Here is a 14,013-nt window from a genome sequence, read left to right as displayed (position 1 = left end):
TCAGATATCTATATCAGAGTAATACATTTTTCTTTTTCAAATTACCTTTTGGTCGAAACTTGGAATTGAACAAAACAAAATGTGTCTCCTCCATCACATCCAGCGGAGGGCAGCACATCCTACAGTTTTGGGAGCAGTCCTGAAAGTATACCCACGAGCGTCACCATTTCCTGAAGCTCACGTTATTGCTGACATCAGAACCAATGCTATGTGGAAAAACTCGCAGCTCTTGACTGTTGTGGGAAGGCAAGCAAAGCGGGGAGAGACGTCAAGAAACTTTCCTCCGAACGAGAACGGCTGTTCTCATCTTTTGCAGCTTTCAAGGGACGTTCATAGACCACCATTGGATTATTTCTATACCAGGGAGAGTAGGCTACATTAAATGCAACATTTTGCAAGTGTGGATAGACCTTTTATTTTGCATTTGTCAACTGTATAGCTGAGCGCAGTTTCCGGATACTACAGTTTCGGTGGAACGTTTGGATCCGCATCTATTGGATTTTTCCATTCTTCTGTCCTTGTTTTTTTTATTTTATAACTGCATTAATTAGTCCGACAACTTAAATCGTGTCTCATCATCAACGGTTTTTCAAAGAATGAAGGCACACAGGTAACAAACAAGGTGAGAGGCAATGCATAATTGGCAGAGGCTTTCCGACAATATACAGCCTTTTATGCTTCTTTGATTGATAAAGTACCCAGAATGTTGCATATTGATAAACTGTACATCATATTTCCTATATTAACATGCACATCGACATCTTCATCCAATCGATACCGTGCATGTTCCTCATCTACACAGTTGGTCGGTAGGTGGACCAAAATCATAAGGCCAACTCTGTTGATGTTTTGGTATTTGTTTATAAAAATCTCGAATTAAGAACATAAACCATTATGCATGTTTGTTAATAATTACTTACTTGCACGTTTATAACCTTATAACATAGGCCTACTGCCTACTGTAGTACCACTGTTTCATACATACAATTGTATTTGAGTTAGCAGTTATGATAGCAGTTCTGAATTTTTGGTTATGCACATTTTCAATAGTAGGTCACTGTATCTGCTCTTTTGACTGCAATATTGAAATAAACAGGCCTTTGTCAACTTCTTTGGACAAAATGAAGAGATTTAGATTTTAGACAAGATTAAGAGATTTATTGAGTATAATTGCCCAATCAGTGTGGTTTATGATTGATAAGATGCCACACCTGGATGTTTACATGCTGTATGGCACACATGCTCCACATTCCAGAACGGTTGAACACATTGGAACAGTGTTATTTGCATCATCACCATTCCAGCTATTGTGAAAGTAAGATATCAGCTCGGGTAATTTAACACTGTAAGTGAAGGTTGAAGTTGAAGATGGTGTCTGTTTACCTTAAGGCGATTTTGTCTTTAACCTCCTTGATTGGGGTTGTGTAAGCTGACCCTAGAGCTGTGCTTGGGCCTTGGACTTTTCAAGTCCAATTGTTGGTCTGTGAGAAATCTCTCTCCTCTCTTTCCTGCTGACACTCGGACCTTTCACGCCGAGGTCAGGTTAACCAAGTGTTTTCCTTTGCAGGAGGGATTCCCAACACTTGGCCTGAAGGGTCTCTCTCTCTCTCTCTCTCTCTCTCTCTCTCTCTCTCTCTTATATTTTCTATTTGTTCGTGACTGACTGTGTCTTCCCTACTTGTGAAACTGGTCCCAACCCTTTGCAGTTCAAAGGATGCAGTGTATTGAGCCTATTTTTAGTGTGAGAGGTGGGGATCCTGACAAACTTTGCCTGGGGCCCAGCCTCCACTCTCTTGATAGCACTATCTCTTAAACAAAGAACCATATAGGACTTATAAAGGACTTATAAATGGTCCCATTTAGTGTTCATTAAGTTAAATCAGCTGCATGAATCACACACAGGAGTCTCTGCCACAACAGGACCATGCAGTGGATAGGTTACTTAGCACTGTGGCAAGCCCCAGACCACAGGAATAGAGTCTCTGAGGCTGCCCATTGGTGGAACAGGAGGGAGGGAGAGAGAGTAAAACTGTCAAGTAGAAAACACCCACAGATACTGGCTGGCGTGCCACAAGCCAAACAGTCCAGTTGGCTGATAACAATTCTGGATCGCACACTAGATGCCAGCGAGAGACGGAAACAGTGGTTTCTAATTCTGTTTTGATGGGACAGATCAAGAAAGTGGTGTGACCCCAGAGTTTATTGCCCCTCTCGCAGGCTTGTCTTTGTGTCTCCCAGGCCAAGACTTTACCAGGTTGATGTTTATGTATTCTGTTAATGGAAGATTCTCACACATTTTAGTTGGGGTTTTCTTGTTTTCTTGAATTCCTGAGCTTGACTGATGTTTTTTAGCTGAATTCATCAATCTCTCATGTATTTCCCGTGATGCATTCTTGGAACAGACAAAATCTTTATTGGGAGTAAAGTTCTCAGCCCACAAATGGAAAAGTGATGTTCTCCCTAGAAACCCTCTTTTAAGTCCTACTGTTGACTCTAACCACTCTCACCATAATTTCATATTTGCTTTTACATGAGTAATCATCTGAGTATTTGATTCAGGGGAAAAGAGACCAGCTCTTCTCCCTGCTCTCATCTCAAAGAAGAGTGAGAAGTCATGAGATGTAGTGTTTAGGTGCAGGTCTCCATGGTGACGACATTAGTTATATGCCTTGTGTTCATGCTCTCCTTTCTGCCAGCTGTCCCTAAAAGCTGCTGCTGCAATCACACCAGTCTGAACACTTTCCCTGGCGGCCAGACGCCCACTCACAAGAGGGCTCTGGGTCAAAGGTCTCAATGACTCATACTGGACTGCCACTGCCATCACAGACCTGTTGAGCTGTTCAGGAGAGAAACACTGAACAGGGTTTAGAGTGAACTAGACTTACATGACTGTCTGGCTCCATAACAGCTTGCTTATTTGTATCAAAATATGGAATAAAATACAAATGCAGAGAGGACTTTAATAGTATTAGTTAGCAGCACTACCTCTACTACCCTGTTATCTAACTGAGAGTCCAGATCTGTCCAGCCTGCTCTCATAAAAGCAGTTGAAGTGTCCTGATGGAGCTGCCTCTGCATGGCCATGCTTAATGCAGGTACACTACCTCCATCAGCATCCCTGCTGGAGGCTGCAGGCGGATAACACACTCCCCGAGGGGTTCAGATAAATAAACAACAGAACAACAGAACCACAAACAAAAAATACCAGTGTTGGTCACACAATTTTACTGTGCAGTGAATGTAAGCCAGCTCAAATTTGAAATGTTTACCATATACTGTAGAGAGTACATGATTACAGTACATGGAGGACTGTGTTTTAACTTACAGTATAGTGTGAAATGGCAATGTTACTATAGCTTCAGCCACTGTATGGGTTTCTAGAGCTCTTGTTCCCTGAGGTTAAGTTCCTCTTCAAATGATTGCTCAATTACATTTTAGACACCCATAAGTGAGAGAGAGAATACCTGCAACGGTCTCTGAACTCCTCAGTGTGAAGCTGTCTCTCTAAATGGATAGAGTTCTATGAGTTGGCTCTGCATGGCTGCATTTGGGTGGAGAAACACAATGAAGGAATTTGCTTGTTATAGCATGTCATTGCATAGTGGAAAGAACAGCTTACTTTACAGATGGCGCTTACAGTAGATTAATATCTAAGGAAAATATGTCTTTCTTTAGCCAAAGAGATGATAGATTGCGGACAGCAGGGGAGTAGTTCCATCAATTGGCTATTTATAGAACCCCCTGTGTGGTGTGTGATAATGGAGGACAGATATAATTATCTATGATCTATAGTACCATCTCATCCACTGAGGAATATCCCTTTACATTTGCGTCAGTATTTCAAGTGTTTCTATGCTTCATTGTTAGACCTCACAAAAGATAGCATACTGTTCGATGGCTTATTATGACAACTCTTTTTTTTAACCCTAACCATAGGTCTGTGTGGTGTCTGTCTTACAATTACATCCCTCAAAGTGTCATTTTTGTTGGCCTCGTCACTGTAAACAGTGGAGCTATCGGCACACCTGCAAGTGTATATGAGTGATTAAGAGCATAACCTAGTAAAGGAATGCTGGTCATCGGCACTTGCTGCCGATGAAACACAGTGATTATGCATGATGCAGTTGTTGCTAGGAGGGCTCCTTTTCCGGTGTTGGCTTTTCCAGCGTTGGGTTTGAGGTTGGATACTGTACTTTCAGCAACAACTGTATGGCCTTTGTCCTTTGGAAGAGGAGGACTAGCACCCCCACAGTATTCTGTTATAGTGGGAGAGTCAAAGAGGTTGTTGTGGAGATTGCTAGCCCCTCACAGGGTTACGAGGGGTTGGGGAGAGCCCTCCCCAGCTCCCCCCAGGCCCAACACTCTGAGAGTCCAGCTAGAACAGTTTTCTTGGCTGGGCCTCCAGAGGGCCTGTGTGTGTGCACAGGAGGAGGAGATGATGTCTCACTTCCCAGAAACAGACAACATAACCCCTCTGACTCATGTGGAGTGGCCACATTACGGCCCACGACACAGCAGAGGCCCCCTTCTATGGAAAGCTCTGACCTTTAATAGAGTAAATCACCTCAGGAACCAGGGATCACAAATCACCCCGACTTCCTGTCCAGCCAGACAGCTGGGGTATTGTGACCAGCTTTGTGTAACCGTCGTGATGAGGTCATCTTGTGGGTAATATTGTATCTGAAATCATCCACAGTGCAGATGTGATAAGGAGGATGTTGTTGCCAGCGAGTGTTTTCATTGTAGTTCTGACTCTCTACAGAGCTAACAGGTGGTAATATGCATTAGCATTGTCTATGATGACATTAGCATCCATATAAATGTTGCTGTTCACAGTCACCTAGACTTTTAGTGATGGCATTTTTTGTTTCCTCAATGACTGGTCATCTGTAATACCTTAAACCCTAAGAGATGTTTTCATCACTGCTTGCACTCTGAGCAGAGAGAGCTTGACTGTATTGATTAGCATCAGCCTCTGACAACTCTCTCTCTCTCTTCCTCCCCATACATCGATCTCTGTTTGTGTCTGCGTGACACAGAGTGTACAGAGTTGTGTGAGTGCTGCAGGCCGTTTAATTGGTGAATGGAAACAGTCTTCTAGAGGCCTGACAAACATGTTGCAAAACTGTAATTCAATCACAAAAATGGCTGTTACTTTGAGCTCCATAGGAGTGATGTCAGGCAAATCTAAACATGAGGTCATTCTGCTCAGAGCTGCAGCTGGGGAGCCGTCCTCGTCTCCTCTCTGCCTGTGGAAGAGGTTTGAAAGACCCAGAGAGACACAAGGCCAGCACTTTGCTGTTTATTTTACAAGAGTGATGTAAGACAGTTGAAAGAAGTGTGTGTGTGTGTGTGTGTGTGTGTGTGTGTGTGTGTGTGTGTGTATGTGTGTATGTTTGTTTGTGTTTGTGTGTGTGTGTGTTCCTCCTAAATCAGTCCAAAGAAAATAAGAGGTTGCATTGTGTGGTTTGGAGAGTCAGGCTCTTGATTGTCTGGTACAATCACTTCCTATAGCCCCACACTGAAATCCCATCTGATACTTTTCCCTTTTTAATTAAGTTGCTCTGTCATTTTAATGTCCTTCATGTACTTTGACAAGGGAAAGGGTTTGCTAGTGAAACGTCTCTTCAATTGGTGATGTTATCCGTGTTAGAGACTGAAGATCGTCACATTCTGTGAGGTAGTTCTGCATGTGCGTAGTGTTGTAGGCCCGCCCGCCATGCTGTAATGCTGTAATGTTTCCATGACATTCCCCAGGCCTTATCTAGTGTAGAGAGAGTTTTTTTTCCAGGAGGAAATGTACACAGCAGAGCGGCGAGTGTAGTTACTGTACGATTAGCATCTGATCTACAATGAGCAGGGCTGTCACGGTGCCCGCTTGCCAAGAATAGTGTGGGGAGTTGGGCTGGCGATCTGTGGACAGAAGTAGCCTGGCTGCGTGCTGGGACGAGTGGCTAAACAGATGGGCCATCTGGTGACTCGTTGGCGCGAGACACAGGCTGTGCAGCACTCCACTGACTCTGTGTGTGCGTGTGTGCGTGTGTGTGTGTGTGTGTGTGTGTGTGTGTGTGTGTGTGTGAGGGAGAGAGAGAGAAAGAGCATTAGAGAAAGTGTGTGTGTGTGTGTGAGAGAGAGAGAGAGAGAGAGAGAGAGAGAGAGAGCATTAGAGAAAGTGTGTGTGTGTGTGTGTGTGTGTGTGTGTGTGTGTGTGTGTGTGTGTGTCTGTGTCAGCACAGAGTGTCTTGGCCAATAGTCTTGGAGGACCACCTGTCCCGTGGCTGTACTATCCTCCCTTTCGTGCAGTCAGCCACACCATCAAACTTCATCCTGACATATAGTATGACCTTCTGTTATTTGACTGAAATTTGCACTTAAAGGGAATGCCCGTGGTATATTATTGTACTACGGTTCAAGCCAATTGCAAAGTGCCCAAAGACATGTGGCTTGCCTTGATAGCATATTCTTCTCTAATTTTGCCATATATAGACAGCTAGGAGTAGCTGAATTTGGAAAGATTATAGTTACAGTGTATCATCCTGTCAGGTATGCAGAATATGCAGTTTTAAAAAACATTAATCATGCTTCAGGTATTTTGGATCAGACAGGCTATTTCCTTCCTACAGTGGAGGATTTATGTGAGACTAATCTTTTGGTTTGGGTTCTGCACTGTGTTCCCATGTCTCCCAAGTGAGCTGACTGTATGGGATCTTGTGACTGTTTCTCTCAGGCTGAGCTATGGTGGTCCTCTCCTCCGGCTGTCTGCTGCTCTTAGTGAATAGCTGTTGGGAGTGAGCACTCCAGAGTTTGGCTGGAGCTGTGGAAACACACAGCAACTCTTTGTATCTCTGTCCAGAGCCCGGGACATGTCTCTCTGCTGACTGTACTGGTGAAAGCTACAGTGGTGCCAACTTGAAAAACGCAAACAAAACACACACTAGAGAGAGCGACAGCAAACCAATGGTCTGAATGAAGTTTAGAGAGAGGGGCAGACAACTGTATGGGGGATTCTTGCGTCTTAAACCCTCACTGAGGAACTTTTTGGTGATTATTTTTCTCTCTGCTGGAATGTGTGGCCTTTCTCCCAGTGCTGCATCTGGCAGAATGAAAGTTCCATTCCTTCTCTGTCATTATTAAATATCACATTGCTTTTGATGTATATTAAAGTACAAATCTCAAACATTCCATTTACTTGTGTCAGATATCAGCCGCTTGATGCCATGGTAACTGCTCTCCCCTTTGGTGTGCCGGGAGGCTATATTACTATGATACTCTATCTCCCAATGAACAGATGTTCCACTTAGATACCCACTCCCCTTCATTGGAGCTACCTTTGAAAACCTACCCAGCAAAACACAGCAGTGGGACCTTACAATCCGGCCACCGGCTATTTATCTCAAAGAGCAGTCAGTCATTTGACCTCGTAACCCTGGGCCGTCTCCTCAGATATAAACCCATCAATTAAAGGCTGACCAGTCTAATGAAATATGTGTAAAAGATCCATGAGAAAATAAATTTGTCAGGTTCCTTTGGTATTTTCCCCTTCATACTTTGTTCAGGTAAAAGTGTTGATACACAAAGCAAAGGAGACATAAATAACCTAATACGTATTTTTAAAAAAAAACAAATGTTCTGTATTCTACCTCTGCAAAAGAATGTTTGATTGCTGCATTTTCTTCTCCGTCGTCTACAGCTGGCATCTTTGTGTAGTCGAGAGAGGCAGACTATCATCATTGGAACAAAAAGCACTCCCATTGCTTTCAGTCCCCCTTTCATGTGTCAAAATAAAGAATTCTATTCCAGATCACACTGGTTTTGGTGGCGACAGACAGACAATGTGTCTTGGAGTCATATCTCACTCTGCCAACGTGTAGAGAAACCTCTGCCTTTCTCTTTGAAGTGTTTGTGGTCTGTACCTGTGGCACGCGGTTGCACACTCCTCCCATGATTGTCTCAGCGAGGGGGTGAAGAGCATCTCAAGGCATAAGGCTTGTGTTCCAAGATCAAACACTGGAATTCCTCCACTCCCATCCAACTCTCATTCCTAAAATTACATTGTTCAGATAGTTGGATACTTTTGGATTTGACCCTGTAGTTTACAAATGTATGTTAGCACTCAAATGGAATTACGACTGCCGATACAGGTGCAGATACAGAGGTGTAACCGATACCTGTAACTGCAGATACTTGCTACTGTATATTGAATAGCCTGCATTTGATGACAGAAGTGTTTTTAATGGGAATAGTGTGTTGCAATTTCCGTGTGTTTTGTAGCAGAGTATGATAGTTGTACAAGTCTGCATGAGTTAATGGTGTGTCGTAAGGTGATTGCAGTGTGTGTAGGTTTATCAGTAAAACTTTCCTCAGAACACAATCAGGAAGTGGTAACATGCAGGTTTGAAGAATGTACTGTATTTCCCAACTTACTAGAAAGGTTCTGGAAACAAAATATTGTCATCTGTGGTCGACCTTACTGTGCTACATCTGTAACCTGTGTCTTTGTGCTCTCAGGGTGAAGACTTTGCCAGGCCAGAGAAGTTGAGCTCTGCGCTCGAGTTCAACAGAGCCACTTCCTGATGATGACAGTAAACATGGGTGAGTAGCATGAGAACGCAGTGTCCTTGCACCACACACACACACACACACACACACACACACACACACACACACACACACACACACACACACACACACACACACACACACACACACACATATTATGCACCTCTGCACAAACACTTCCTCTGGCAGGAACAGTTACACAGGCACAGCTTTCACAGTGAGAGAGAGACAAGGAGTAAGCAAGAAGAGTGAGGGAGAGCTGTTAACAGCTCCACATTTAGCAGATGGCACATGTTTGGTATACCATACATTTAGTTTTGCAAATCATACTCGTTCAAAGCAACTGCCTATACATCTGCTACTTACATGAGCATACATATGGTATATTCAGATGATGTGAATGAAGCAGGTCTATTTATATTGACATACAGCGGGCCTGGGAAACACTTGGCTTGTGAAAACCCTCAAACAATATTACCAACGGTTCTCATGTTTCGCCAGCACATACACAGCATTGCGCTGGGGGAGCTGTCAGTCTCAATACACATTAACAGCGGCTGACAGTAAACAACACGTAAACACTGATCAATAATTGTGTTGTTACTGGACTCCATGGTATTGTTCTTATTGGAAACCCAATCTCAAAGTAATGGCAGATCAGATAGATGAACCACAGATCGCTCTGCTGCACTAACACACAATATTAGTCACTTAGAGGCTGTCAAGCTGTTTGTCAGTGTAATCTAACGGTGTGGTTCTCCTTGGTTGAACAGATGACGGTCTCCAAAATGGACCCGGACAGCATAGGAACTCACAAGGTAGGCTTTGTCCATCTGTGTTTTTGTTCTTTTACCTATTAGTAGGGCTGTGAAGGTCATGGATTTTTGGGTAACAGTCGGCTGTCACGCAAATAATCGTTATAACCGGCATAACCGTTTCACAACGGGGACACAACTCTAACGCCTGACAGACCCAGAGTAACCTTGTGGTCGATTTCTGTTGCTATTACTGAATAACTAATGAACACATCCAACGTTTTTAAGAAGATATATTTATTGATTCAGAACAAGAACATCAGGCATAACATAAAGTGCACACATATTTAACAAAAGTGCCTGACATATGAACGCATGGAACAGAAATATTGCTTTTAAATAAATAGTCTACGCTTGATAAACACAAAAAATACATACACAAAAGACACGCTAGACTGTTGTGTGTGTCCCTTTAAAATAACAGGCTAAAAGAGCAAAATAAACACGTGCTATTTAATAACAAAATAGGCGAACTATAAGAACTTTGTTCAGTCTGTGATTAGGCCTCTTTCTTTAAGTTCCGTGCCAGGAACACAATCATATTTTCCCTGAGGCTGTGCTCACATGTATTTTCTTGCAAGTTTGGCCATCAAAGGAAAGTGAACCTGGTTGTCGCGCCAGGATACCAGGGGATCGTCAGTGGAGGCTCTTCTTGTAGGTAGCGCGTAATTTCAGTGACAGCCGCACTGTCATCGGTAGAGAGGCAGTGCTTTCAGGCCCAACTCCTCCGCTCGCCCGCATCTAGCATGCTAGCTAGCCGGAGCTTCAAAGGGATAGCGCATTTCTTGAGGGAGAGAGGTGCGCAACTATCTCTCCCTCAAAATACGAAACAGTTTGATAGATAGACAGATTATTGTCGCAACACAGTTGTTAATAATAATAATTTTACACTCATGCTATTAGGTCAAGTATATGTACATGAAAATAAAAATCCACATTTAAAAATTCCCAAATCAATGTATTTCAACTGTTATGACGGGTTTTTTTTTACGGTCATCCTTGTATAACCCGCAAGTAACCGCGTAACCGGCACAGCCCTAGCTATTAGCTCACCTCGACTTCTATTTAGTGGTAAAAAAACAAATAATATCTAGGCCTTCAAGTCTTGAATAGAGAGAGGCGGATATATCCAGGGCAAACACGCACAACCAGCATCATACCCAGGAAACCATGAATTACATCAGAGCTATTATTATACTTAGTTAAACATTAACTCCAGGGGTTTAAACATTACACTCATTATGTGCTGTATTAGCTGGATATCACAGTTCCACTGTGTGTGGCAAGGTGTGTGTGTTTTTTTATGTGTGCATACTATATTTGTATGTGTGTGTGTGTATTTACACGCACTCTCGCACAAGTGTGTGTGTGTGTGTGTGTGTGTGCGTGCGTGCATGTGTGTGCGTGCGTGCGTGCATGCTCTTGTGTGGGTGTGTCATAGCTGTTGCAGTAAGCTCAGGCCTCTGTGGCTCTCTGTGGTACACTGAGGAAGCGTTTTGGCCCTGCTCCTAATCCTTCTGGATGCCTTTGCGATGATGTGTCTCTCAGCACCAGGAAATCCCCTCAATGTCTCCATTCACTGGGCCTCTGAGCCAGACCTGCTTCAGTCACAGTCACTGCCCCGGTCTCAGACTTAGCTGCAGCTTCAGTCATACTCACAGTCACAGCCCCTCACAGTCTTAGCTATACAGTAGTAGCCCTAGTCTCAGTGACAGTCATTCCCAGTAGCTCAAGCCATGATTTTCGCCTCTACTGAAGTCTTGAATCTTATAGCTTTGGTCTTAGTTACAGCCACTACATAAGTCTCAATCTTAGCTACGGTCTTACACCCACAGATACTGTAAATCCAGTCTCAGTGACAGCCCCAGCGCCCAGTCTTAGTCACAGTCCTGGTCTTAGCTCCAGCCATAGTCTCAGCCACGGCTCCAGTCATAGCTCTAGACTCTTGTCATTGGCAGAGCACTGAGAATGGATGCAGAGCGATGATGCAATGCAGAGCAACCAGCCTCATTGTTGGGCTACTATAGCTCTACCTACCCTCCTCTCACTGCTCTCTTCTGATGCCTGTCACACCTGGTACTACAGGGTACAAGCAGAGGGTTAGGGTAAGCAGAGGGTTTATCATATCATTCCTAGGTATGTGAATGAGTAGCTGTGGTAAACCCTTGGTTTAGCTCTATTGACTGCTGGTTTAAAAGGTAGTTTTAGTGTTAGTAGTAGTTTGAGTGTTTATTGTGTGATTGGTTTCCACTGTGGTTGGTTAGCCTCTGCTGGCCCCTTAGGGACCTGGCAGACTCTGGCCTGGCTGAATGATGTAATTCCCTTAATTTACTGCGAGCCGTCAGGGCCGGCTGTATGCACCACACATTTCCCATACACACATTGAGCCCCCCCTCTCTCCCATTTACTCACACACACACGCACGCACACACACACACACACACACACACACACACACACACACACACACACACACACACACACACACACACACACACCACACTGGGCCTCCGTTGTTTGTTTTGTATCCTTGGCTGCCGAGGCCCAGGGCAGGCCAGGCTGGAGTCTGGAGGAGTGGGAGTGAAGGAAGGCCACGGTTCGCTTGCTATCAGGGATAGAGAGAGAGACAGGGGGAGAGAGAGGGGGGGGGGGGTGGATAGAGAGAGAGTGAGAGAGAGAGAGAGAGAGAGAGAGAGAGGAAGAGGAAGAGAGGGAAGGGAGAGAGAGAGAGAAAGATAGACAGGGGGAGAGAGTGAAAGAGACAGAGAGAGATAAAGAGGGCGGGAGAGAAAGAGAGGGAGAGAAAGTGAGGAAGAGATAGTAAGGGAGAGTAAAGGCACAGAGAGAGGGAAAGAGACTGTTAGTAGGCATGGAGAGCAGCAGAGGGATGGAAAGGAAGAGGAGACAGGAGAGAAGAATTGAGAATGAAAGACGAGAGGAGATGAAGAGAGAGAGAGGAAAAGAAGAGAGGTTGCTGTTTGTGTTGGAGGGGGGCGTTTCAGTAGTCTCTAATTTCTGATACAGTATGAATTTGTCTATTCTGTCCTGCTACAGAGCAGGTTAGCATATCTCAACCTTCCTTCGCTGTAGTACTAGGCCTAATAAAATGTGTTTCTAAGGCAGGAGGCTGGACTGTTATCATTCACGCCGCTCTTGCTCTCAGCGCAAGCCAATCTATATTAGTCTGATCGTTGCACTGTGAAGTCAGGTAGAGGAGGAGAAATTCATTATCTTCCTCCCTCTGCCTCTGATTGATTTGATCACAAGTCCATTAATTCTCTGATGTGGAACGATGCAATCCATCTCCCTACTCACCAGAGAATGACTCAAGTTTCCTTCCTGATGTTCCACCAGCCGTACTGTACTCCCTCAAACATGGAGTCATCCAATGTTGATTCGGTAGTCAGTTTGTAATAGGAAGCTTACTCACAATGTTAAAATGTCATGTTATTCCCCCATATTGTGATAAGTAACGGTTAAAATGATACAAAGCTACAGTGTCTGTATATGTATATGTACTCTATGTGTGTCTGTGTACAGTGTATGTGTTTCTGTGTATATGTGTGTATATATGTGTGTGTATGTGTGTATATGTGTGTGGGTATGTGTATATGTGTGTGGGTATGTGTGTATGTGCGGGTATGTGTGTATGTGTGTGTATGTGTGTTAAGGAAAGGCTTGTTATGGCCTCATGTTGCTTTAGCAGATATGTGAGCGCTTTGTTTCCCTCTTGCCGTCTCTGTGGTTGTTTACTGTTTGGTGAATCCATCTCTCGTTCGTCGCTCCTGCTATCATCTCAACTCCAGTCAGAGAATGGAGTCATTCAACAGGCGCTGCAACCTGTTTGCCTGCCCTGCCCCGACCTGCTCTCAGCTCAGTCAAATAACAAACACACATGATAAGCCTATACAGTATGTAGGTATTTATGCAGCAAAATATCCTTGGCTTGCTTATGGGAGCTGCAGGGGATCACCTATAGACATCAGCTTAGTTCAACCTAAACAGCCATGTCTGCTTGCCTGCCTGCCTGCCTGCCTGCCTGTCTGCCTGTCTGCCTGCCTGTCTGCCTGTCTGTCTATCTGTCTGTCTGTCTGTCTGTCTGTCTGTCTGTCTGTCTGTCTGTCTCTCTGCCTGCCTGCCTGCCTGCCTGCCTGCCTGTCTGTTTGTCTGTCTGCCTGCCTGCCTGTCTGTCTGTCTCTCTGTCTGTCTCTCTGTCTCTCTGTCTGTCTCTCTGCCTGCCTGCCTGCCTGAGTGTGTGGGTGGGGTTGGACATGGGCTGTGTGACTTTCTTATCTCTCTCACTCGCTCGCCCTCTCAGTGAATGGAGGGTGTGTGCCAGTCAAAGGAGGAGGAGAAGTGACATTCCTCTCCTCACTCCTGTTACTGTCACCTCCCCTGCCACTGCACTGGGGAGCGAGCTCAGATTGTGAAATAAGTCATTCTGAAGTAAACTGGAGAGAGACTGTTATTCAACCACATTGAATGAATGACTGCGATTGACATTCATGGTTTCTATTGTCTCCTGAGGTAGTGATGTCAGCTGCTAAGTGTGTCAGAGGTCACACAGTCAAAGTTCTCAGTAAAGGTATAATGAGTAACAAGGCACTATACAGCGAAGTAGATAATAAGTGGTTTCAGA

General features: G+C 44.4%; 1 protein-coding gene across 2 annotated transcripts in view; it reads left to right on the top strand.

Annotated features, from left to right (window-relative positions):
* Positions 1-250: 250 nt before the first annotated feature.
* map3k22 (mitogen-activated protein kinase kinase kinase 22) overlaps positions 251-14,013 on the top strand; it is a 36,989-nt gene continuing 23,226 nt past the window's right edge. The window contains exons 1-3 of one of the 2 annotated variants that reach the window (XM_083672592.1): positions 251-610; positions 8,509-8,592; positions 9,333-9,377. In XM_083672592.1, coding sequence (XP_083528718.1) covers positions 8,574-8,592; positions 9,333-9,377 — 64 coding nt within the window. In that variant the 5' untranslated portion in view covers positions 251-610; positions 8,509-8,573. Of the gene's footprint in view, positions 623-8,508; positions 8,593-9,332; positions 9,378-14,013 lie in introns of both variants that reach the window. The other variant, XM_083672591.1, reaches the window with a different exon arrangement.

Source organism: Argentina silus, assembly GCF_951799395.1.
Source record: "Argentina silus genome assembly, chromosome: 1".
In the NCBI taxonomy this organism is placed as follows: Eukaryota; Metazoa; Chordata; class Actinopteri; order Argentiniformes; family Argentinidae; genus Argentina; species Argentina silus.
This window is presented reverse-complemented; position numbering and strand designations above follow the sequence as displayed.